The sequence below is a fragment of the Bufo bufo genome, chromosome 7 (assembly GCF_905171765.1).
Source record: "Bufo bufo chromosome 7, aBufBuf1.1, whole genome shotgun sequence".
Taxonomy (NCBI): domain Eukaryota; kingdom Metazoa; phylum Chordata; class Amphibia; order Anura; family Bufonidae; genus Bufo; species Bufo bufo.
In genome coordinates this window covers 120544112-120570612 of record NC_053395.1, presented here as the reverse complement: position 1 = coordinate 120570612, position 26501 = coordinate 120544112, and the positions used below count along the sequence as shown (strand labels likewise).

General features: G+C 44.2%; 1 protein-coding gene across 1 annotated transcript in view; it reads right to left on the bottom strand.

The window, feature by feature from the left end:
• Positions 1–26501, bottom strand: part of TRPM2 (transient receptor potential cation channel subfamily M member 2) — a 1766051-nt gene that overhangs the window by 337237 nt on the left and 1402313 nt on the right. Inside the window, exons 16-18 of the mRNA XM_040441475.1 lie at positions 16811–16898; positions 15812–15899; positions 5436–5581 (exon numbers count right to left, since the gene is read on the bottom strand). Coding sequence (XP_040297409.1) covers positions 5436–5581; positions 15812–15899; positions 16811–16898 — 322 coding nt within the window. The remainder of the gene's footprint in view (positions 1–5435; positions 5582–15811; positions 15900–16810; positions 16899–26501) is intronic.

Sequence of the window (26501 nt, the reverse complement as noted above, 5' to 3'; positions counted from 1 at the left end):
GCATTAGTAGGCATGGCTTTGATGGCTTCTAAGGTCACACAGTTAAACGCTTGTTGATTGGCTGCTCTGCAGCCTTTCAAAAAGCGCCAATAAATCGCCGAACACTGAACCCGATTTTTTACAGAAATGTTCGGGTCCGGGGTCCAAAAATCCTAAAGTTCGGTACGAACCCGAACTTTACAGTTCGTGTTCGCTCAGCCCTACTGCTTGATACTGATCAATTAAGTGCAGGTTGCGCTACAAAAATATATTGCTGCTGTCACAAACAATAGTCCTTACAAGGACTTTTGGGTCTCTGAAACATTTTTGTACACTTATAATATTCAATTACACTCCCTACACTATCTGTTCCTCCCTATCCTCAGCTCTCCCTGACTTCGAATGAGCCGAACATGCGTCATCGGGTGCTATATAGTTACATGGCTACTGGCATTACAGTGAGGGCAGTACTTACCTGCACGTTTATTGGCTGCTTAGCAGCCGCAAAACGTGTGGGATGGAAACTCGAGCATTGCTCTCGAGCATATGCGGTACTTGGCCAAGTTCCTCCATGTGCCGAGCATAGCGATGCTCGAGCCGAACATGCTCGCTCAACACTAGTAATAAGCTAAGAGAAAGGATATAAGCATCCTTATGTGTTTGCCATACAGCTGTATTCATTGCCAAGTAAAAGCTATATATGGACTCTGCTTAGCTAGTGTATGTTCATTAGAGTGCTACTAAGCTGTTTTGCACCCCTGTCCCTACATAGCATTAAAAATAAACCAAAACCACAGTTAAAAACATGGAAAAAGCACAATTTTGCAGAAATATGAATTTGAAAAAAAGGTCTTCTGTTAGAACCCATATGGCATCATCTTTTAATGTTAAAGCAGATTTAAAAGAGCATTCTGAAAATAGGAATTATTTCAGATAAGTATAAGTTGGTTTGTGAGTAGGGATGAGCGAACCCGAACTGTATAGTTCGGGTTCGTACCGAATTTTGGGGTGACCGTGACACGGACCCGAACCCGAACATTTTCGTAAAAGTCCGGGTTCGGGTTCGGTGTTCGGCGCTTTCTTGGCGCTTTTTGAAAGGCTGCAAAGCAGCCAATCAACAAGCGTCATACTACTTGCCCCAAGAGGCCATCACAGCCTTGCCTACTATTGGCATGGCTGTGATTGGCCAGTGCAGCATGTGACCCAGCCTCTATATAAGCTAGGGTCACGTAGCGCTGCACGTCACTCTGCTGATTCAAGCATAGGGAGAGGTTGCAGCTGCGACGTTAGGGCGACATTAGGCAGATTAACTCCTCCAAAAGACTTCATTCTGTGATCGATCTGCAGCTGTGGATCATTGAAGTGCTAATATCGACTTGCTCACTTTTTTGAGGCTGCCCAGAGCGTTTTTAGATCACTTTTTTATGGGGTGATCGGCGGCCATTTCGTGGCTTGTGGTGCGCCAGCACAAGCTATCACCAAGTGTATTTAACCATCAATAGTGTGGTTATTTTGTGCTATATCCTACATCAGCTGCAGGCTGAGCCTATGTCACCCAAGTGCATTTAACCATTAATAGTGTGGTTATTTTTTGCTATATCCTACATCAGCTGCAGGCTGAGCCTGTGTCACCGAAGTGCATTTAACCATCAATAGTGTGGTTATTTTTTAGATAAGCAGTAAGATAAAAATCCAGAACCCCTTTAACTTTGTCTTCAAGTTATTCTTAATATGAAGAATATTTGTCTCACTAAGAAACTATAGTCACATCGTTATATAATCAGGGAAAGAAATAACATTTACAAGCTTCCCAACCTGCCCAAAGCACAGGGGCCCAGATTTACTAATGTGTCTGTATCTAGAATAGGCATATTTTGGTGAAAATTGGTGTAGCTATGGTTTCTACAGATTTTTCCAACTTGCTTGAAAATGGTGCAGTGCTAGTGAAGGGGCGGTGACTTCTTGTGTAAAATTCTGTCTCAGAATTAGCCAAACAGTAGTTGGCTAACAGGAAGGCAAAACTACCTATCCTTGTATCACGTTTATCATTCAGTATGAGTCATGGTAATAAATCTGGTGGTGGTCTAAACAACGATCTACAAGTTTAGTAAGTATCCAGTGTGATTGTGGATGGGCCAACAGTAATGCATATTGTGCATAGGGTAGTCTGAGAATCTGGTAACCATTTCACTTAACAATGTCCCGAAAGAGGAATTAAAGGAACCATGGAAAAAGATGAAAAGCAATGTTTATGGGGAAGCACTTTACCTTGAGCACAATGTATTGCTTATAATAACAACACTGTTAGGGGGATTCCAGACATTTTGAGCACTTCCATCAATACAGATTGAAGAGCTTATTGGTAGAGTGCCAGGGAGCTGGTGGTCCTTTCACACACTGACTGCGCTCAGCCCTCTGACTGCCTATTATATCCCCCTGTAGCTCCTCACACATTTTAATGCAGCAGAGTCATGCAACTAACCAGTATATTGATGCACCAGTATAATGTAACTTGCTGGTATATTATTGCAGCATTGTAATGTGTTGAATTTAACTGAATTTTTAATGCAGAACAATGTGTTCAATTTAACTGGCATATTAATGCAATAGTGTTTAGAATGTACAGTGGATATAAAAAATCTACACACCCCTGTTAAAATGTCAGGTTTCTGCGCTGTAAAAAAATGAGACAAAGATAAATCATTTCAGAACTTTTTACACCTTTAATGTGACCTATAAACTGTACCACTCAATTGAAAAACAAACTGAAAGCTTTTAGGTGGAGGGAAGAAAAAAATAATATAATGTGGTTGCATAAGTGTGCACACCCTCTTATAACTGGGGATGTAGCTGTGTTCAGAATTAAGCAATCACATTCAAAATCATGTTAAATAGGAGTCAGCATACACCTGCCATCATGTAAAGTGCCTCTGATTAACCCCAAATAAAGTTCAGCTGCTCTAGTTGGTCTTTCCTGAAATATTCTTAGTCTCATCCCACAGCAAATGCCATGGTCCAGAGAGAGCTTCCAAAGCATCAGAGGGATCTCATTGTTAAAAGGTATCAGTCAGGAGAAGGGTACAAAAGAATTTCCAAGGCATTAGATATACCATGGAACACAGTGAAGACAGTCATCATCAAGTGGAGAAAATATGGCACAACTGTGACATTACCAAGAACTGGACGTCCCTCCAAAATTGATGAAAAGATGAGAAGAAAACTGGCCTGGGAGTCTACTAAGAGGCCTACAGCAACATTAAAGGAGCTCCAGGAATATCTGGCAAGTACTGGCTGTGTGGTACATGTGACAACAATCTCCCGTATTCTTCATATGTCTGGGCTATGGGGTAGAGTGGGGTAGAGTGGCAGGACGAAAGCATTTTCTGACGAAGAAAAACATCCAAGCCAGGCTACATTTTGCAAAAACACATCTGAAGTCTCCCAAAAGCATGTGGGAAAAGGTTTTATGGTCTGATGAAACCAAGGTTAAACTTTTTGGCTATAATTCCAAAATATATGTTTGGAGCAAAAACAACACTGCACATCACCAAAAGAACCATACCCATAGTGAAGCATGGTGGTGGCAGCATCATGCTTTGAGGCTGTTTTTCTTCAGCTGGAACTAAGCCTTAGTTAAGCAAGAGGGAATTATGAACAGTTCCAAATTACAGTCAATATTGGCACCAAATCTTCAGGCTTCTGCTAGAAAGCTGAACTTGAAGAGGAACTTTCAGCATGACAACGACCCAAAGCATACATCCAAATCAACAAAGGAATGTCTTCACCAGAAGAAGATCAAAGTTTTGGAATGGCCCAGCCAGAGCCCAGACCTGAATCCAATTGAAAATCTGTGGGGTGATCTGAAGAGGGCTGTGCACAGGAAATACCCTCGCAATCTGACAGATTTGGAGTGTTTTTGCAAAGAAGAGTGGGCAAATCTTGGCAAGTTAAAATGTGCCATGGTGATAGACTCATACCCAAAAAGACTGAGTGCTTCAACAAAGTATTAGTTAAGGGTGTGCACACTTATGCAACCATATTATTTTATTTTTATATTTTTTCTTCCCTCTGCCTAAAAGATTTCAGTTTGTTTGTCAATTGAGGCTACTTTCACACTAGCGTTCGGGGTTCCGCTTGTGAGTTCCGTTTGAAGGCTCTCACAAGCGGCCCCGAACGGATCCGTACGGCCCCAATGCATTCTGAGTGGATGCGGATCCGCTCAGAATGCCTCAGTCTGGCACCGTTTGACCTCCGTTCCGCTCAGCAGGCGGACACCCGAACGCAGCTTGCAGCGTTCGGGTGTCCGCCTGGCCGTGCGGAGCCAAACGGATCCGTCCAGACTTACAATGTAAGTCAATGGGGACGGATCCGTTTGAAGTTGACACAATATGGTGCAATTTCAAACGGATCCGTCCCTCATTGACTTTCAATGCAAAGTCTGGACGGATCCGTCTGACTAACTTTCAGACTTAGAATTTTTTCTGAAAGATAATGCAGACGGATCCATTCTGAACGGATCTCATTGTTTGCATTATAGGAGCAGATCCGTCTGTGCAGACACAAGACGGATCCGCTCCGAACGCAAGTGTGAAAGTAGCCTGAGTTGTACAGTTTATAGGTCACATTAAAGGTGGAAAAAGTTCTGAAATGATTTATCTTTGTCTCACTTTTTTACATCACAGAAACCTGACATTTTAACAGGGGTGTGTAGACTTTTTATTTCCACTGTAACTGGCATATTAGTGTAGTAGTAAAATGCATTGTCTTATATAATTTTAAACTGTAGCAAAATTGCTGGCTTTTAGAAAAAAAAGGTGAAATTGTGCAGCATATCCAGCTAAATGTATGTTGCTGTAAGTTCTGGGAATGCCTCAGAATATGCATATAAAACACGTATGAACTATAGAAGCTTTGAGTCTTTACACATAGCACAGAGCTTAAAGGGAACCTGTCACCAGGATTTTGTGCATAGAGCTGGGGACATGGACTGCTAGATGGCCGCTAGCACATCTGCAATACCCAGTCCCCATAGCTCTCTGTGCTTTTATTGTGTTAAAAAACCGTTTTGATCAATATGCAAATGAACCTGATATGAGTCCTGTGTCCGGAGATGAGTCCAATTTTCTGAGCGCAGCACCGCCCCGCGTCCTCCGAATCTCCTCCTTGCTGGCTGACGTCACAGAGCTAGAGCGCAGAAATCTTGCGATGCGCGAGCTAGCGCATGCGCAGTGTCGGCATCATGTTCATTCCCTGTGCTGGCATCAGCACAGGGAACGAACTATGCATGCGCTAGCTCGCACATCGCGAGATTTCGGCGCTCCAGCTCTGAAGCAAGTCGCCAAAATGTCAGATTAGCTTGGCAGCAGAAATTTTGTGAAATTTGTATTGAATCTGATTCATTTAAAATAAATTTTCTCAACTCTAATTTATATCATACATATAAATAAAACATTTACCTCCCACGGTATCTTCTCATCAGGTACAGGAAATCGTACAACATTTGAGTCAGGGTAGTGAATATCTCTGGCATTGACATGACATGAAGAGATAACAGTTTCTTCCTTATCCTTTAGGTCTATTTCACCAAGTAGCTTACTGGACTCTATTGACAGGAAATTTGCAAAACGTATAATGGAATTATTGGTCAGTTCAATACAAAGTAATATGTTTCATTGTATGCATAACTTAACACAGTGAGGACAGTGAAAAATATCTATTATTACACATTTCGTAATGATCATTTTATCTGAAGTGGAAGGGAAACATAATTCCCTGCTTTTTCTTCTACCTACATAACCAATATTTAGCATTTCTTTGTAGAAACACTTTAATTTAGCCACACTGATTGAGAAGTTAAAGAGTACCTAAAGTTTCAACAAACTCTGTATTAATCAATAGTAATGTGTGTGTGTGTGTGTACATGAGGTATAACACTATTTCTGGCCATGATATGACTCGTATATGGCATTTTTCTCAGACATAGGGGGTAGGGACTAGCTGCCATCCACTGCATACAGAAAGACTAGAAGACACAGAAGTGGGACGGTTACGCTGATAATAGCGGCATCGCCGATCACCATCTGTGTTGATTCCTCCAAGTTGCGTAAAACTTCACATAGGTCAGACATCCATGCCCACTCGTTGCTTGCGAAGAGCGGAAGCTGACTGGTTGCAGCTGGTATTCCACTACTTCCCTCTGCTGCTCACAAAGCCTGGCCAACATATGGAACATGGAGTTCCAGTGCGTGCTCATGTCGCACAACAGACGGTGAGCTAGCAATTGCAAGCACTGCTGCAGCGCTGCCAGACCGGCGGCAGCTGTAGATGACTTTCAGAAATGGGCACACATGCAGCACACCTGCACCAGTAGCTCAGGCAGATTGGGGTAGGTTTTGAGAAACCACTGAACCACTGGGTTTAACACGTGGGCTAGGCATGGGATGTGTGTGAGCTTGCCGAGCTCCAAAGCCACCACCAAGTTATGGCCATTATCAGACACAACCATGCCTGTTGGTAGGTTGAGTGGCGAGAGATACAGCCCAGTCTGGTCCCTTATACCATGCCACAGCTCTGTGGCGGTGTGCTGTTTGTCACCTAAGCAAATAAGTTTCAGCACGGCCTGTTGCCGCTTCGCCACTGCAGTGCTACACTGCTTCCAGCTACTGACTGATGGCTAACTGGTGCTACAAGATGACAATTCAGCAATTTGGAAAGCTGTGAATATAGTGCTGTGGCCTGTGGGTGGGTGGCTGGGTATTTGTGCTTTAGTTCAAAGGCCTGGGGTATGGACATCTGTATGCTACTCTGGGACACAGAAGTGGATGTGCTAGCTGATGGTTCTTGCGAAAGTCCAGGTGCATGGCGGGAAGCATCAGGGCCTGCATCTTGGACAGGGGATTGGCCAGCACAGGGGAAGAGGAGGCAGTGGTGTTACCCGCAGACCGAGATTGTGGACACAGCCATTCGGCCCACCTATTAGGGTGCTTTGATGCCATGTGACGGATCATGCTGGTGGTGGTGAGGTTGCTAGTGTTCGCGCTCCTGCTCATTTTGGTATGACACAGGTTGCAAATGACAATTCTTTTATCGTCCGCACTTTCATAAAAAAAGCGCCAGACTGCGGAACACCTACCTCTTGGCAAGGGAGATTTCCGCAAGGGGGTGCTCCGGGGAGCAGTTGTGGGCCTGTTTGGTGTGGCCCGCCTTTTCCCTTTTGTCACCCCACTGCCTCTTCCAGCCTGTTGCGGTGCCGTGGATCCCTCCCCCTCTGTACTGCTGTCCTCGTTCGGCTTGCCACCTTCCCAGGTTGGGTCAGTGATTTCATCGCCCACCACCTCCTCTTCCACTTCCACACTCTGGTCATCCTCCTGACTGACTTGTTGACCTAACAACAACCTCACTTATTGACAATTGTGTCTCATCCTCATCATCAACCTCTTGAAACACTAATTGCCGTTCCCCACCGTCATCTTCTTCTGACTGTGGATGCTCAAAATTTTGGGAATCAGGGCACAAGATCTCCTCATGTCCCTCTTCAAGCAGGCTTGGCGAGAGGCCCGAAATAAGGAATGGCGCTAAAAAGAGCTTCTCGGAATATCCATGTGTGGGATCACTTGTTTGCAAAGACTCTCCATGTTGGGAGGAAGGAGGATGAGGGCGAGGATTCTGTTGACCAGACTTTTGGCTACTGAGACTGGACTTTGTGGAAGACAGGGTGGTGCTTAACTGACTGGAAGCATTATCTGCTGCAATCAAACCGACCACCTGCTCGCACTGGTCTGACTTCGAGAGTGGTGTCCTGTGCCGCCCTGCAAATTTGGACATGAAGCTAGGTATCGTGGATGAGTGTGTTTCTTGTGCTCTGCCAGCCGGCACAGTTTTACCACGCCCAGGAACCACGACTTCATATAATTATATAAAAATTATACTTTAGTCCAATACGTACTCCCACATCTGCTGGGAGGTTATTGCGGGTCCTTCCCTCACCCCTTACCACTCCTTATGCTTAGATGGATAGCTCGGATATTTCTCTCCGACCCGGCTTGTTAGCTCCCTCATACTATTTAGAGCACTGTTAAAATCAATATGGCCCTCACGGCTGTAGCCTTTCTCTATCAACACATATGTCAGATATACTCAGTTTTCTACTGTGTTTTCATATGTTCTTTTCATTTTGGATGTTCCAACTGTTGTCCTTAAAGACAAGTTCCTACTGTTTGCTACCTCCCCCCCCACGCCCCCTTCAATCCACGATCCCTGGACCTCCCACCTTGCTATCCTGCGACACCCGAGTATAATATAGACACTCGAACAACATCTTACTACCCCCCTCCATGACCACTATACATCTAATCACTTATAACGTTAGAGGTCTGAACTCACCGATCAAGTGCAGCCAATTACTCCAGACCTTGAAAAAATCACGAGCTGACATCCTGTTCTTACAGGAAACCCACTTCCTCGCAGAAAAGACTACCTCTTTTCAAAAGCATTTTTACAACAAATGTTACCACTCACATACCCCCACAAAGAACTCCAAAGGTGTGGCCATAGCCTTCTCCAAGCACACCACATTTGAACTTGAGAGGTCATATAAAGATAAAGAGGGCAGACTGCTCATCCTCAATGGGTCGCTGAATGGTAAACAGGTCACCTTAGCGAACCTTTATGCCCCAACGTACAGCAACCCCAATGGATTAGGGACTCCACTACACTGATACATAGCATAACAAAGGGAGAACTTGTGGTAGGTGGTGATCTCAACGTTGCCCTTGACCCGCTCCTTGACACATCTTCTGGACGATCCACCCTCTCATACAAGGCACTAAGTCATATCAATAAATCATTGCAAATACTGTCCCTGACTACACCTTGTACTCAGCACCACACAATTCTTACCACAGAATTTATTACTTTTTCCTTCAGCAGTCATCTCTTCCTAAAATACAATCTTCTACAATAGGTTCGGGAGTACACTCGGATCACTTTCCGTTAGGAATATATATACTAATGTCCGACCGACCGAATAGCAATACTGAAGTCTCTATGCCGGTAGTGTGGGAGGCACATAAGGCAACCATTAGGGGCGAATTTATCTCAATTGGCACATATTGCAAAAAACAAAGATCAACAGATCAGATCCCTACAGACAGAGATCTCCCACCTTGAAAAACTCCATAAACAATCCCTTATAGCGCCAGTCCTACAAAGACTCACAGAAATCCGCCTACAACTCAGAGACCTACTGAACAAGAACTCAGCTAAACTCTACATGTCTGACAAGCATTCTTTTTATGCCCATGGCGATAAAGCCTCCAAACTAATGATGTCCCTTATTAAGAGACGAAAATCCCACACTTTTATAAAATAAATTAAAGACAACACGGGAGCCACCACTACCGACCCCAAAAAGATTGAAAAATAATTAATTACCTTTTATTCCTCATTGCACCAACTGCACCCCTCAGAGCAGCAGGTAAACCCACAGGATACTCTTGCAGCAATATCCAAATTCCTAGCCCGAGCTCCCCTCCCCAAAATAGACCCTAGTACACATACGAATTTGATGAAACCTTTCTCACAGGAAGAGGTTCGGTCCAATCTGCGAAGGTGCCCTAAGCAGAAAGCACCGGGTCCAGATGGTCTCCCCTGCTCATACTATGAATCCTTCTCAGACATCCTTCTCCCTCACCTGACGGACACATTCAATGCTTACCTCTCAGGCTCTAGCATACCGAGACAGGCCCTTGAAGCCTATATTACTTTAATTCACAAGGAAGGAAAAGATGCCACCCAATGTGGAAGTTACAGGCCCATCTCTCTGTTAAATACGGACTTGTGTGAAAAACTCCCCTCTTTTGAGGTTGCCACAAGTGCTTGGAAAGGACTACTTGCCAGCCTCTTACCATGTGATTATGGTCCCATGTTGAATGCACCGGTTTTGTGCAGAAAACCCATGAGTACAGCCAGGCCAAAGGGACTTGTACTAACTTTTGAATTCCTGGTCTAATTCGTGTCATTTTGGGATGTGTTAAATGTCTATGTGTATTGTAAAGGGTGGGACATTGTATGTTTGAGTAAGTGATGTCTGTTCCATTGTCTCGCTGTGTGTATTGGCGATTGTCCTCTGTCCTGGAGACAACCGAGTTGTAATTCGATTGTCTCTCAGGACAGAGGGCAATGTGTATTCTCCTGCCTGTGTTGATTATGTTAACCATGGTGTCTATGTGGGTTGTAACCTTTGTGTTATGGGTTAATGTATGTTTGTTGTGGGTGTCTCCCTTGCATGGGAGCAGGGGATAAAAGCAATTGTATTTTTTCAATGTTAAGCCTTCCAGTAAAGTATTTCTAGCATTCAGCTTGGGCTAATGTATAGACTTATTTGGCGATACCGGCGATACCAGCGATACTAGCGATAATAGCGATCTATTGCTCTGTGGATTACTTGGCGGTGCTATTTCAAGGGGAGAAGGGAATACTAGATGGTGACACGGATGATACCGTCACAACTTGAAACTTTACGCAAGCTTGCTAGCTAATAGGCTTAAACCTCTGATTCCTTCATTGATTTCTCCGGAGCAGGTGGGGTTTGTGTCCGGAAGGGAGGGGAAGGACAACACGCTGAGAATTCTCTCCATTCTGCAAATAGCTAGTCGGAAGAAGATACCTCTGGTCCTGCTAGGAACAGACGCAGAGAAAGCTTTCGACAGGGTGGACTGGACCTACATGAGACAGGTACTCCTTAATTTTGGTTTTCCACAAGAATTCGTCAACGCCATATTCCTGATGTATGATACCCCTTCAGCGAGACTACGCTTAAATCAAGCTCTCTCAGCGCCTTTTTATATATGCAATGGAACGCGACAGGGCTGCCCCTTATCACTAATCCTTTTTGTCCTCTCCCTAGAACCATTGTTAGCTTCTATCAGACTCCACCCAGACATAAAAGGGTTCGATGATGGCAAAAACGTACATATCTCAGCTGCATATGCAGATGATATCTTACTGATCCTGTCGAATCCATTCTCCACCTTGCCAGCGCTGCGTTGCATCCTACAGGAATATGGCGTGATATCAAATTTTAAAGTAAATGCCTCCAAATCAGAAGCACTGGGCATTAACATTATTAGAGAAGAAATAGAAGCTTTGCGCTCCCAGCATCCCTTTCACTGGCCAAAATCACATATCACATACCTAGGTATAAAAATTAGCTCCAATTGGAGCGAACTATATTCTCTCAATTACGCCCCGATTCCGAACGCCTTTAATCAAATACTATCCTCATGGTCTCTACCCTTCCTATCCTGGATGGGACGAAAAAATATAATAAAGGCAATACTACTCCCTAAATTGATATAACTGTTCCAGACCCTCCCGATACCACTCCCAGTAACTTTTTTTTTATAATATCCACAAAATTGTCAGCAACTACTTATGGGATGGTAAAAAAACTAGATTAAACTATAACCTGTTAACCCAGCATAAATCAAGAGGGGGTATGTCGATCCCAGACTGAAGCTATCCAAATCTCCAGGATCGTACACTGGCTGAGAGCGGATAGAAATAAACTCTGGCTCTCAATAGAGGATTCTCTAGCTACAGTCCCTCTTAGAGCACTGCTTTGGCAAAAAGAATCTAAACCTACCCCCCAACTCACGCTAAATGTCATCACTCAATCTACCCTATCAATCTGGCACCAGTATGTAAACTCTCACAGTATCTCCCTTAATGACGATAGCAGACATCCCAGAATTGTATCAGAAAAAATATACAGCTACTGGTCTCAAGATTACAGATCTTAGCTCTGTTATGCTACATACCTTTCTTGATCCAGAACAAACAGATGACCCACTAGGCCACACCTCAATACACACTCTACACAAAGCACATGTCCGCTCACTAATAAAACCATATCTCATCCAAGCTACTAGCTCTAGAGAATTAAACCAATTTGAAAATTTGGCGGCCTCCTCTAACCCTCCCAAACACTTGCTGTCGCAAACGTATAATATTATACAGCAAATTAAACACCCACACATTAAGGGGGAATGGGAAAAATACCTAGACACCACCTGGTCCACTACAGAGATTAAACACATCTACCTTAAATCTCATGGTATATCCAGAGGTACCCAGCTTCAAGAAAACTCATATAAGATAGCCACTAGGTGGTACCGCACACCTGTGAGACTTAAACAGATGACCTGTCTGAACTCAGACACTTGCTGGAAATGTAAAAGCTCAAGAGGCTCATATATCCACATGTGGTGGGAGTGCCCAGTGATAAAACCATTCTGGAATAACGTGCTTAACTCAATCAAAGAGATATGTGCCTTGACACAGGACCCATCTTTGACCTCTATCTTACTTAATATCCGCCTAGAGAACGTGCCACCAGAGAAAAGATTACTTTTCCAACATCTTACAGCTGCAGCAAAACTATTAATACCTCAGCACTGGAACCAACCGAGCTCCCCCACCCTTTCACAATGGTTACACAAAGTTAATCATATTTTCCACATGGAAGAACTTTCAGCATGGGAATTAAGAACCCACGCTAAATTCCTCAAGATCTGGGAAGGCTGGGTAAAATACCGTACCTCAACTCCTGCTTTACAACTGCTAACAGATAATCAATACCCCGGGCGATCATAGCACTTCCCATATATTGGAGGTCCCAACCCTCCCCTTCCCCTCCCCCCCTCGCCCTCGCCCACTTCTTCTATACTGATGCTACAAAGAATATTCAACATTAGGATATTCATACCTCTGCCCCCCTCCCCCCCACACTGTTTTAATATTTTCTTACAGCTCTAAAGTTTAAAATGACTTATTGTACTATTCGTCATATAGCTGTACATTGTAATTACTGTTGCTGTATATTGGACATTGTACACCACTCTGTAAACTATGTACTTTTTTCGCTGTATCACCTATTCTTATCATAAAATCAATAAAAAGAAAATTGAAAAGAAAGAAAAGATAGAAAAATCCCTCAATAATTCAAAATAACCCACAAGTTCCAACTTTTTATGCCTTACCCAAAATACACAAGGGGTATCCCTCCTTGAGAGGCCGTCCAATTGTCTCGGGTGTTGGTTCCATCACACAGAATAGCAGTATTTATATTGATAGAATACTTAATCCCTTTGTTGTCTCCTTACCATCTTACATACGTGACACCACAGATTTATTGAGAAAAATCGAGAATATTGAGGTTGATGACAATATATTATTAGCATCAATTGATGTCAAAGCCCTGTATACCAGTATTCCACATGAATTTGGATTGAAGGCTACACAATATTTCCTTAATACAAGGGGCATACAATATAGAGCACATAATCAATATGTATTGGAAATTCTTGAATTTATACTATTGCACAACTACTTCTTGTTCGACGGTCGCTTCTTCCACCAGCTCAGGGGGACCGCCATGGGTAGCCCTTGTACGTCCAGTTGCGCATCAGGCCTTGTGCGTCCAGTTGCGCATTAGATATTGTGATGTGGCTTGTAGGGGCATCCAGGGTAATTTTAGGGTGAGCCGTCGATTGAGTGGGGTCGCCCCTTTCGGGGTGGGTGCTCCACAGTTAGGCAGGGAGACCTGAGGGACATATAGGGTAATACTTTCTCTGACCTCCTCAAGGCTGGCTTCCACTATACCACCTTCGTATCATATTATAAGGTTGTTGTTGACAACTATCATCCTTTGATCATAGCTCTGCGATCACCACTATATTATTACCCTGGTACTGTGAGTAACCAACATATAGCTGTTGCAGTTATATAATTTCTGTTACGTATCTTCATTGAGCTTGTTGTTACCAAGGGTGATCACTATATACATACGGTTATCTGTCTGTTATGTTATGTAATGGGTGCCCTGTGATCTCCTACCTTACCCACACTTATCTCTATATATTTGTGTATCATTGGTGGAGGTAATTTTGATTATCAATTAATCACGCCTGGAAAGGCGGATATTCTTTATATATTTATATTACATTATTGAGGGATTTTTCTATCTTTTATCATAGTATACAATAAAGGTTATATTTTAAGGGCAGTCTTTCTTCTGTGACGTTGCTGCCAACAGCAGCTAAAAAAAAAATTACAGTCAATGTCACAGATATTTGGGATGCGGAAACGTTATACAGGAGATGTAGCTCAGGAAATGTCACTGTCTGCAGCGTCAACGGAAAAAGTGCACTGGATGTTACAGATATTTTTAGGATGCGCACACATTAAACAGGAGATGTAGCACAAATAATGTCGCTGTCCACAGCGTCTACGGAAAAAGTACCCTGGATGTCTCAGATATTTTTAGGCTGCGCAAACGTTAAACAGGAGATGTAGCGCAGATAATGTCGCTGTCCGCAGCGTCTATGGAAAAAGTACACTGGATGGCTCCGATATTTTTAGGCTGCGCACACATTACACAGGAGATGTAGCGCAGATAATGTCGCTGTCTGCAGCGGCCAAACAATTGCAAGCTATTTAGGGCAGGTTGCGCTAAAAATCTATATTGCTGCCAGATACAACAATAGTCCTTAAAAGGACTTTTGGGTCTCTAACACCAACCCTGCCTAACAAAAGTATATAATTCAATTCCCTACACTATTTGTCCCTTCTACAGCATAGCTCTCCGTGACTCATACTGAGCCGAACCACATGTCATCAGGTGTTTTATAGCACCCGATGACGCGTTCCGGCCAGCCAATCACTGTAATGCCAATAACCAACATGGCTACGTCATTACAGTGAGTGGCAGTACTTACCTGCACATTTATTGGCTGCATAGCAGCCAACAAACATGTGGGGAGGAGACTCGAGCATCGCGCTCGATCACGTGGTATTCGGCAGAACACCGCGATCTGCCGAGCATTGCGATGCTCGAGCCAAACTGGTGTTTGGCCGAGCATGCTCGCTCAACACTACTCTTCTTCTGTTCTATCAGCTGTAAGGCCTGTATGGTCCAATCTGAATTTGCTTATGTATGATTTGGTAGCCAAAAGCAGGAGTGGGTACAAAACACAGAAGACATGCAATATTCCATTCACGTGTCAGATGCTCAACAGACAGGATCTGTTTTTGTTGGGGGTTATTGTTCTGACAGATCAAAGGAAGGGCAAAATAATCAGTGACATCAACACAAACTTACTGCTGACACAGTCTCCACTCTGTCAGGGGGGCTCTACTTGTATAAGCGTTTAATAGAACAGGTTCTGTATACATCTATGTGGAATCAGCTGACGACGGTGTAAAAAAGTGCGCTCTTTCACGCTATAGTAGGATCTTGGGCCTCTGCATGGTTCTTTATACCTGACGCTATCATCGACCTGTAAGGTTGAGTTCACACTTGAGTTATTTGGTCAGTTTTTGCCCCATAACTGCCCAAAAAAGTGAAGTGTGCAGTTATTCTAGGAGCGACACCTGTCATCTGCATGTCATACTGACTCACAGTATTGTTTCACTACCACAGCAGACTTACTATGCGTGTTGCTGCAAGGCACAGTGTTCTACACACGATATAGGTCTCTGCAGGAAATAACAGTTTTTAACGTGATTCACCACAAATAAATTTGGATCGAAATTAATCTTTTCGGAAAATTCGGCGAACCGTACCAAACAAATTTTTTAGAAATTCGCTCATCTCTAGTTATGGGTAGCTAAGCCATTATTTTTTTTTTTTATAGCAGTTTTGATAAATCCCCGCCAATATTGTTCCCCTAATAATAGTGGAAATTAATAAGTGTGCTACAAATAATTTTCTTTATTAGCATTGCTGGCTCTTTAAAGTTTATCAGACAAAGAAGGAAGGCTTTATTATTACCAGTAACTGGAGCAGATTCTTTGGAACCAAATCCATTATCCAGAAGTGTGTTAACAATCCAGTTCAAAGCTTTTGCAGATCTTAGCGTCTGTTTAAAGAAAAGCACTTATAAGTGCCAATTCAATTTAATATACTGTATGATATCAACATGAAATAGCTAGAATCAAGGATATATGGTACAAACCACAGAGGAAGTCCATGCAGTCCTAATAATCAGTCGTGAACAACAGTGAAATATTTCCCAATAACAGTAGTGTAAGCTACTCTACATACCCATTTAAATGACCTCTGGTGTTATGGATATCAAAATGGTTTTTAGATAGCAGAATAATATAATTCCCTCATGACATTCTTGTGGCTGGCTATAAAATCGTCAATGTAACTGACAGCTATCTCCATATACAAACTTAGATAGAGAACACTATGAATCACTGATAAGACCGCCCCTGTGTACAACTGAGCTCAGAAAAAGCTAATATTAAAAAATATATATTACAAGGTATACTGAATATTTCCCCACACAACTATATCTTAATCTGCTCAGTTCCTTCTGCTCTATAACTGCCTGATGGCAGTATATCATCAAGGAGTTACAAATTCAGCATATGAAGTTCATTTTGCATACTGTCTGCAATTTGAAGAAATAATACCCACAGAAGAAAAACATATAAAAATACAGTACTTAAGATCTTGATAGCAATGTACATCAATAACTGAAAACTTTTTCTGAGCATCTTAGTTCCCATAAATACTTGTTATATTCTAGTATTCCAGAGAACAGATGGTGTAGCTAAGAAAATTATTTAGAAAAAAAATAAAATAAGAAAGAAGAATACAAATAAAAGATTTTGGACTTCTGTATGGTTAAGAGTGGATAACTTACTAGCTATTTTATCTCTAAAATAGGGGCCTCTGTAGACTTGGATGTCATTGTTATAATTTTTAAATAAATAAATATATATATACAAATAAAATGTGTAAATGAAATAAAAAAAATACCTGTTCTTCTAAGAAAATCAGTCTGTTTTCCATGGAGCCAGTTCTTTTCACTTGATCCAATTCCAGCATATCCAACACTGTGTTTACTCTAGAAAATAACAGGTACTATTTAAGAAGGGTGTAATAATGATAAGTGGTAAAGAAATAAAGCACCACAAACTTCTTAAGAACATTGGGAAATGGCTGCTGATATTACATGCTCAATAGATTTGATAAAACGACAACCATTTTATAGAAATCCAGTACTTTATTATTATTCATTTTTTGGTACTAATTTTCCATCATTGGACCAGTCTTTTTGGATGTTAAAGGGGATTTCAAGGATTGCAAAGAGACCTGTCTTTTTTTGCAAAATGCCCTGTCCATGGACTGCATATTGTAACACAGCTCATATCCATATTTTTAAAAATATTTAATATTTCTTACTTGTGTCATGAATAGAGATAAATGAACCAGTCGAAATTTGTTTTGGGTCGGGTTCACAGAAATTTTGAAACATTCGGTTCAGACCCAAATCAGCTTGGCCAAACCAAAGTTGCTCCAATTGCCCTGAAAGTTGCTATATAACCCCTCTAGCTCCTTGGACTCGTCATTTCTTGTCATCTCTTTTTTTTCCACTCTAATATCTCCCCTTCCCAATCTCTAGAATGCCAACAATAGTAAATGATGTCTGAGTGACACTGACATGCATAGCTATGGGTAAACACACATTTGCCAGAGTTATTATACAGCGTTCTTAAAAAGACACTGTGCCGGCACATGTCTCATGCTTTCTCATATTCCAGAAAATGTCCCTTATCGGGGGCAGATGATGTTTAAACACACAATGTTATAAGATTTAAAAAAAAAAAATCTTTAGGGAACGTGATGGTTGGCAAGAGGCATTAATGGAATGATGCAGGCCATAGCTACAGTTGTACAGAACGTGGTGGTTGGAAAATGGTATAAGTGGCATGATGAAAGTCGATTCACGCTGAGCAGAAATGATGGCCGCCAATGATGTTGGAGACATCAAGAGCACTAGGCATGAGCCACTGTTGTCACCATATGAGCCTTTGGTAGTGGTGTTACAGTGTGAGCAGGTTTGTCTAGTTAATACAGAACTGCCTTACTCTTTGTGAATGGTACAGTGACAAGCCCATACTACTTGAATTCCTCAGTCATTGTTCCTCTGCATGCACAACACAGGCCTAATTTCATCTTCATGGGCAACAATGTGTCGGCTTATTGAGGTTGCATCATTAGGAAACTGCTGCTGGAGACTGGGGTACTTCAAATGGAGTGGCCTGCACTTTCTCCAGACCTGAATCCCCCATTGAAAACCTATGGGATCAGCTGAGTCGTCGTGTGGAGGCTCGTAACTTTGTACCCCACAACCTCAATGACCTGAGGGCCACTCTTCAAGAAGAATGGGATGCCATACCTCAGCAGACAATAAATCAACTTGTGAACAGCATGAGACATTGTTGTCAAGCTTTAATTTATACTCAAGGCCACATGACAAGTTATTGAGACACTGACATTTTTCACCATTGCATGCTCCTACTTAAATGCCCTACTTTCATGATATAATTTCACTGTAGTGGGAACTTAGTAGTGTATTCCAGCCAAGTAGTGTATATGCTGGTTTAACTACATTTAACAATCCCCCCAAAAAATTTGATTCCAACTGCATGGATACTGAAAATACGTAAACAGTTGACTGAGGCATAATGCTTAATTTCAACATAACACACACAGGTAGACTACCAGATTGTTAAACTGAAATACCACCCTAAAATATAGGGTGTCAGTGTTCCCCTCCCCACATTATACACTGAGTGGGGATTGTGACTACATTTCTGTGCACCCTATTGAGTATCACTGGACCGGTTTTTGGCCCAACACAACTAACTGTAGGTTATTCACCTAAACACGTTTTTCTATGTTATGCATTAGATAAAAATCCATTATTTTTGCTAATTTTTAACGTCCCTTCATATATTTGTTTGCTGATACCAACGTCTAGGGACGTATACCTCCATTACCTAGTTCTTTATATTTATTGAAATACCACCCCCCCCAAAAAAAAAATTAAAATAATTGCAACCATGTGGAAACTGAAAGTAAGTAAATGAATGACTGAGGTTTGACGGTCAATTTCACACACACACACACACACACACACACACACACGCACACACACAGGTGAATTGCTGTTATACCTTTCGTCTTGTAATTATATATATACACTGCTCAAAAAAATAAAGGGAACACTTAAACAACACAATGTAACTCCAAGTCAATCACACTTCTGTGAAATCAAACTGTCCACTTAGGAAGCAACACTGAGTGACAATCAATTTCACATGCTGTTGTGCAAATGGGATAGACAACAGGTGGAAATTATAGGCAATTAGCAAGACACCCCCAATAAAGGAGTGGTTCTGCAGGTGGTGACCTGACCACTTCTCAGTTCCTATGCTTCCTGGCTGATGTTGTGGTCACTTTTGAATGCTGCCGGTGCTTTCACTCTAGTGGTAGCATGAGACGGAGTCTACAACCCACACAAGTGGCTCAGGTAGTGCAGCTTATCCAGGATGGCAAATCAATGCGAGCTGTGGCAAGAAGGTTTGCTGTGTCTGTCAGCGTAGTGTCCAGAGCATGGAGGCGCTACCAGGAGACAGGCCAGTACATCAGGAGACGTGGAGGAGGCCGTAGGAGGGCAACAACCCAGCAGCAGGACCGCTACCTCCGCCTTTGTGCAAGGAGGAACAGGAGGAGCACTGCCAGAGCCCTGCAAAATGACCTCCAGCAGGCCACAAATGTGCATGTGTCTGCTCAAACGGTCAGAAACAGACTCCATGAGGGTGTTATGAGGGCCCGACGTCCACAGGTGGGGGTTGTGCTTACAGCCCAACACCGTGCAGGACGTTTGGCATTTGCCAGAAAACACCAAGATTGGCAAATTTGCCACTGGCGCCCTGTGCTCTTTACAGATGAAAGCAGGTTCACACTGAGCACATGTGACAGACGTGACAGAGTCTGGAGACGCCGTGGAGAACGTTCTGCTGCCTGCAACATCCTCCAGCATGACCAATTTGGCATTGGGTCAGTAATGGTGTGGGGTGGCATTTCTTTGGAGGGCCGCACAGCCCTCCATGTGCTCGCCAGAGGTAGCCTGACTGCCATTAGGTACCGAGATGAGATCCTCAGACCCCTTGTGAGACCAAATGCTGGTGCGGTTGGCCCTGGGTTCCTCCTAATGCAAGACAATTCTAGACCTCATGTGGCTGGAGTGTGTCAGCAGTTCCTGCAAGACGAAGGCATTGATGCTATGGACTGGCCCGCCCGTTCCCCAGACCTGTATCCAATTTAGCACATCTGGGACATCACGTCTCGCTCTATCCACCAACGTCACGTTGCACCACAGACTGTCCAGGAGTTGGCAGATGCTTTAGTCCAGGTCTGGGAGGAGATCCCTCAGGAGACCGTCTGCCACCTCATCAGGAGCATGCACAGGCGTTGTAGGGAGGTCATACAGGCACGTGGAGGCCACACACACTACTGAGCCTCATTCTGACTTGTTTTAAGGACATTACATCAAAGTTGGATCAGCCTGTAGTGTGTTTTTCCACTTTAATTTTGAGGGTGACTCCAAATCCAGACCTCCATAGGTTAAAAAATTAGATTTCCATTATTTTTTTTTTGTGTGATTTTGTTGTCAGCACATTCAACTATGTAAAGAACAAAGTATTTCAGAAGAATATTTAATTAATTCAGATCTAGGATTTGTTATTTTTGTGTTCCCTTTATTTTTTTGAGCAGTGTATATATATAAACATGTCCCGAACTATTCGCCGGCGAACATCGCTTGTTCGCGTTCGCCGCAGCGGGCGAACATATGTGATGTTCGGTCCGCACCCTATACGTCATCATTGAGCAAACTTTGACCCTGTACCTCACAGTAAGCAGACACATTCCAGCCAATCAGCAGCATACCCTCCCTCCCAGACCCTCCCACCTACTATCAAAAAGCAAGGACAGCATCCATCTTAGATTCATTCGGAAGCTGCAGTGTTAGTGAGAGCAGGGACAGTGCAGCTGCTGCTAATTTAATAGGGAAATTGTTAGCTAGGCCAGTGTTCTGTGTAAACTCCAGTCCTCAAAGACTCATCTGATCTGCTGTAAGGACAGACAGCACCCCAAAAATCCCTTTTTAGGGCTAGTAAATCAGTCTGCTTTTTTTTTTTCTCTGTAATATAATTGCAGTTGCCTGCCAGCGTGTGTGTCAGGCCCACAGCGTGTACTGTGCCCACTACTGCAAGTGCCCAGTGCCACCACTCATATCTGGTGTCACAGTAGCTTGCATTTAAAGCAGTAAAACAAATTTTTCACTGTAATATAATTGCAGTTGCCTGCAAGCGTGTGTTTCAGGTCCACAGTGTGTATTGTGCCCACTACTGCCAGTGCCCAGTGCCACCACTCATATCTGGTGTCACAGTAGCTTGTATTTAAAACAGTAAAACAATTTTTTCACTGTAATATAATTGCAGTTGCCTGCAAGCATGTGTTTCAGGCCCACAGTGTGTACTGTGCCAACTACTGCCAGTGCCCAGTGCCACCACTCATATCTGGTGTCACAGTAGCTTGCATTTAAAACAGTAAAACAATTTTTTCACTGTAATACAATTGCAGTTGCCTGCAAGCGTGTGTTTCAGACCTACAACGTGTACTGTGCCCACTACTGCCAGTGCCCAGTGCCACCACTCATATCTGGTGTCACAGTAGCTTGCATTTAAAACAGTAAAAAAAAAAAATTCACTGTAGAAAAATTGCAGTTGCCTGCAAGTGTGTGTTTCAGGCCCACAGCGTGTACTGTGCCCATTTCTGCCAGTGCCCAGTGCCACCACTCATATCTGGTGTCACAGTAGCCTGCATTTAAAACAGTAAAACAATTTTTTCACTGTAATATAATTGCAGTTGCCTGCAAGCGTGTGTTTCAGGCCCACAGCGTGTACTGTGCCCACTACTGCCAGTGCCCAGTGCCACCACTCATATCTGGTGTCACAGTAGCATGCATTTAAAACAGTAAAACTATTTTTTCACTGTAATATAATTGCAGTTGCCTGCAAGCGTGTGTTTCAGGCCCACAGCGTGCACTGTGCCCACTACTGCCAGTGCCACCACGCATATTTGGTGTCACAGTAGCTTGCATTTAAAACAGTAAAACAATTTTTTCACTGTAATATAATTGCAGTTGCCTGCAAGCGTGTGTTTCAGGTCCACAGTGTGTACTGTGCCCACTACTGCCAGTGCCCAGTGCCACCACTCATATCTGGTGTCACAGTAGCTTGCATTTAAAACAGTAAAACAATTTTTTCACTGTAATATAATTGCAGTTGCCTGCAAGCGTGTGTTTCAGGCCCACAGCGTGTACTGTGCCTACTACTGCCAGTGCCCAGTGCCACCACTCATATCTGGTGTCACAGTAGCTTGCATTTAAAACAGTAAAACAATTTTTTCACTGTAATATAATTGCAGTTGCCTGCAAGCGTGTGTTTCAGGCCCACAGCGTGTACTGTGCCTACTACTGCCAGTGCCCAGTGCCACCACTCATATCTGGTGTCACAGTAGCTTGCATTTAAAACAGTAAAACAATTTTTTCACTGTAATATAATTGCAGTTGCCTGCAAGTGTGTGTTTCAGGCTCACAGTGTGTACTGTGCCCACTACTGCCAGTGCCAAGTGCCACCACTCATATCTGGTGTCACAGTAGCTTGCATTTAAAACATTAAAACAATTTTTTCACTGTAATATAATTGCAGTTGCCTGCCAGCGTGTGTGTCAGGCCCATAGCTTGTACTGTGCCCACTACTGCCAGTGCCCACCACTCATATCTGGTGTCACAGTAGCTTGCACGCACAGTACCACTAATCGAAAAAAAAATGACAGGCAGAGGCAGGCCACCCCGCAGGGGCCGTCGTGGTCGTGGTGCTGTGATTTCCTTTGGCTCTAGAATAATGCCCAGTCTTCAGAGGCCACGTACCCTGAACTCGAAAGGTTCTGAGGACATAGTTGACTGGCTAACACAGGACACCCAATCTTCTACAGCTTCCGCTCGGAACCTTGACGCACCATCCTCCTCCAGCTCAGCTTCGGGCACCTCTCAAGTTACCACTCGCCCGCCTGCCGCCACCACCAACACTTGCACCACAGTTGCTTCACTTGATCTGTCAGAGGAGTTATTTACACATCAGTTGGAAGAAATGAGTGATGTGCAACCATTATTGTCAGAGGATGTAGATAACAGGGATATGTCTCAGTCAGGCAGCATTATATACATGGACGTACGGTGTGATGATGATGATGTTGTACCCGCTGCTGCTTCCTTTGCTGAGTTGTCAGATACAAGTGAAGCGGTTGATGATGACGATGTGTCCGTGGATGTCACGTGGGTGCCCGCTCGAAGAGAAGAAGAACAGGGGGAAAGTTCAGATGGGGAGACAGAGAGGAGGAGGAGACGAGTTGGAAGCAGGGGGAGGTCGTCGCAAGGAGCTAGTGGCACAGTCAGACAGCATGTATCGGCACCCGGGGTCAGCCAGACAGCACGCCAATCAACGCATGCTGTTGCCACCACCAGAATGCCGTCATTGCAAAGCTCAGCAGTGTGGCATTTTTTTTGTGTGTCTGCCTCTGACAACAGCGATGACATTTGCAACCTGTGCCAAAAGAAACTGAGTCGTGGGAAGTCCAACACCGACCTAGGTACAACTGCTTTGCGAAGGCACATGATCTCACATCACAAACGCCTATGGGATCAACACATGATGAGTACAAGCAGCACACAAACTCAAAGCCACCATCCTCCTCCTGGTCCAGCATCTTCAGCCACGTACACCACTGCTGTCCTCCTTGCCCCCTCTCAACCATCCGCCACTCTGCCTTTCACCTTCAGCAGTTCCTGCTCATCTGCCCACAGTCAGGTGTCTGTTCAGGAAATGTTTGAGCGTAATAAGCCAATGTCACAGAGTCCCCCCCTTGCCCGGCGTCTGACAGCTGGCTTGTCGGAACTCTTAGCCCGCCAGCTTTTACCATACAAGCTGGTGGAGTCTGAGGCCTTCAAAAAATTTGTAGCTATTGGGACACCGCAGTGGAAGGTACCCGGCCAATTTTTTTTTTTTCACAAAAGGCAATCCCCAACCTGTACTCTATTGTGGAAAAGGAAGTCATGGCATGTCTGGCACACAGTGTTGGGGCAAGGGTCCATCTGACCACTGATACCTGGTCTGCAATGCACGGTCAGGGCAGGTATATTACGTACACTGCGCATTGGGTAAACCTGCTGACGGCTGCCAAGCATGGAATGTGTGGCTCTGCAGAGGAGTTGGTGACACCGCCACGACTTGCAGGCAGGCCTGCTGCCACCTCCTCTACTCCTCCTACTCCATCCTCTTCGCTAACCTCCTCGGCTGAGTCCTCTTCTGCTGCTGCGTCTTGCTCCACATCAACTGCACCCCCCCAGCTCCCCAGGGGCTATACCACATCCTGGATACGACAGTGTCACGCCGTCTTGGGGTTGACTTGCCTGAAAGCAGAGAGTCACACTGGAACATCACTCCTGTCCGCCCTGAACGCACAGGTGGATCAGTGGCTGACTCCGCACCAACTGGAGATCGGCAAAGTGGTGTGTGACAACGGAAGCAATTGGTTGGCGGCATTGAATTTGGGCAAGTTGACACATGTGCCGTGCATGGCACATGTGTTGAATCTGATCGTACAACGCTTTGTGCATAAGTACCCAGGCTTACAGGAGGTCCTCAAGCAGGCCAGGAAGGTGTGTGGCCATTTCAGGTGTTCCTACACGGCCATGGCGCACTTTTCCGATATTCAGCGGCGAAACAACATGCCAGTGAGGCGCTTGATTTGCGACAGCCCGACACTTTGGAATTCAACATTCCTAATGTTCGACCGCCTGCTCCAACAAGAAAAAGCCGTCAACGAGTATTTGTATGACCGGGGTGCTAGGACAGCCTCTGCTGAGCTGGGTATTTTTTTGCCACGTTACTGGACGCTCATGCGCAATGCCTGTAGGCTCATACGTCCTTTTAAGGAGGTGACAAACCTAGTCAGTCGCACCGAAGGCACCATCAGCGACATCATCCCATTTGTTTTCTTCCTGGAGCAGGCCCTTAGAAGAGTGCTGGATCAGGCCGTAGATGAGCGTGAAGAGGAAGAGGAAGAGTTGTGGTCACCATCACCACCAGAAACAGCCTTATCAGCATCGCTTGCTGGACCTGCGGCAACGCTGGAAGAGGAGTCTGAGGAAGAGTAGTCAGAGGAGGAATGTGGCTTTGAGGAGGAGGAAGACCAACCACAGCAGGCATCCCAGGGTGCTCGTTGTCACCTATCTGGTACCCATGGTGTTGTACGTGGCTGAGGGGAAGAACAGACCTTCAATAAGATCAGTGAGGACGAGGAACGGGACATGAGTAGCTCGGCATCCAACCTTGTGCAAATGGGGTCTTTTATGCTGTCATGCCTGTTGAGGGACCCTCGTATAAAAAGGCTGAAGGAGAATGACCTGTACTGGGTGGCCACACTACTAGAACCCCGGTATAAGCAGAAAGTGCCTGAAATGTTACCGAATTACCGGAAGTCGGAAAGGATGCAGCAGTTCCAAAACAAGTTAAAAAGTATGCTTTACACAGCGTATAAGGGTGATGTCACAGCACAACGGGAATCTAACAGGGGAAGAGGTGAAAGTAATCCTCCTCCTACCACAACCACGCCGGCAAGGACAGGACGCTTTACAGATGTGTTGTTGATGGAGGACATGCAGAGCTTTTTAAGTCCTACGCATCGCCACAGCCCTTCAGGGTCCACCCTCAGAGAACGACTCGACCGACAGGTAGCAGACTACCTCGCCTCAACTGCAGATATTGACACTCTGAGGAGTGATGAACCCCTTGACTACTGGGTGTGCAGGCTTGACCTGTGGCCTGAGCTATCCCAATTTGCGATAGAACTTCTGGGCTGCCCCGCTTCAAGTGTCCTGTCAAAAAGGACCTTCAGTGCAGCAGGAGGTATTGTCACTGAGAAGAGAAGTCGCCAAAAAAGTCTAGACTACCTCACCTTTATTAAGATGAATGAGGCATGGATCCCAAAGGGACTGACAGTGGGGGATGCATTTGACTAAAAAAGGCCTGATGACATGTCTTGGGCTAAAAATGGTCCACACGCTGCTGTATTTAATATCTGCATGCCGGATGACTTGCGTGACTTCTCCGCCACCAACTAGGGTTCAAGCCGCAATGTTTTAGTGCACTTTCTGCGGCTGCAACAATACCTAATTTTTCAGGCATGTGTACATGCCTAATTTTTCTGGCCTCTGGTGCTGCACTGTGGCTGCAAAAACAAAACAAAAAAAAGGCACATACTGTACATGTGTCAATTTCTCTTCGTGATCGTTACCTTGTTGTGGTGCAGGGGCTTGCGTATCACAATGAAGCAATCACCTCTATGAGTGTGTTGGCAATGGCAATGTTGGCACACCCCAGATAAGGTCGTTGCTTCATTGTGAACAGACCAAAAGCGATCGGCTGGATAATTTTGCATAGAAAAAACATTAATTTTCTTTGTGATCATCTTGTCACGTCCATGGTTATGGTCGTGACTCCTGATCCGCATGCAGTTGCCTGCGGTTTGGTTT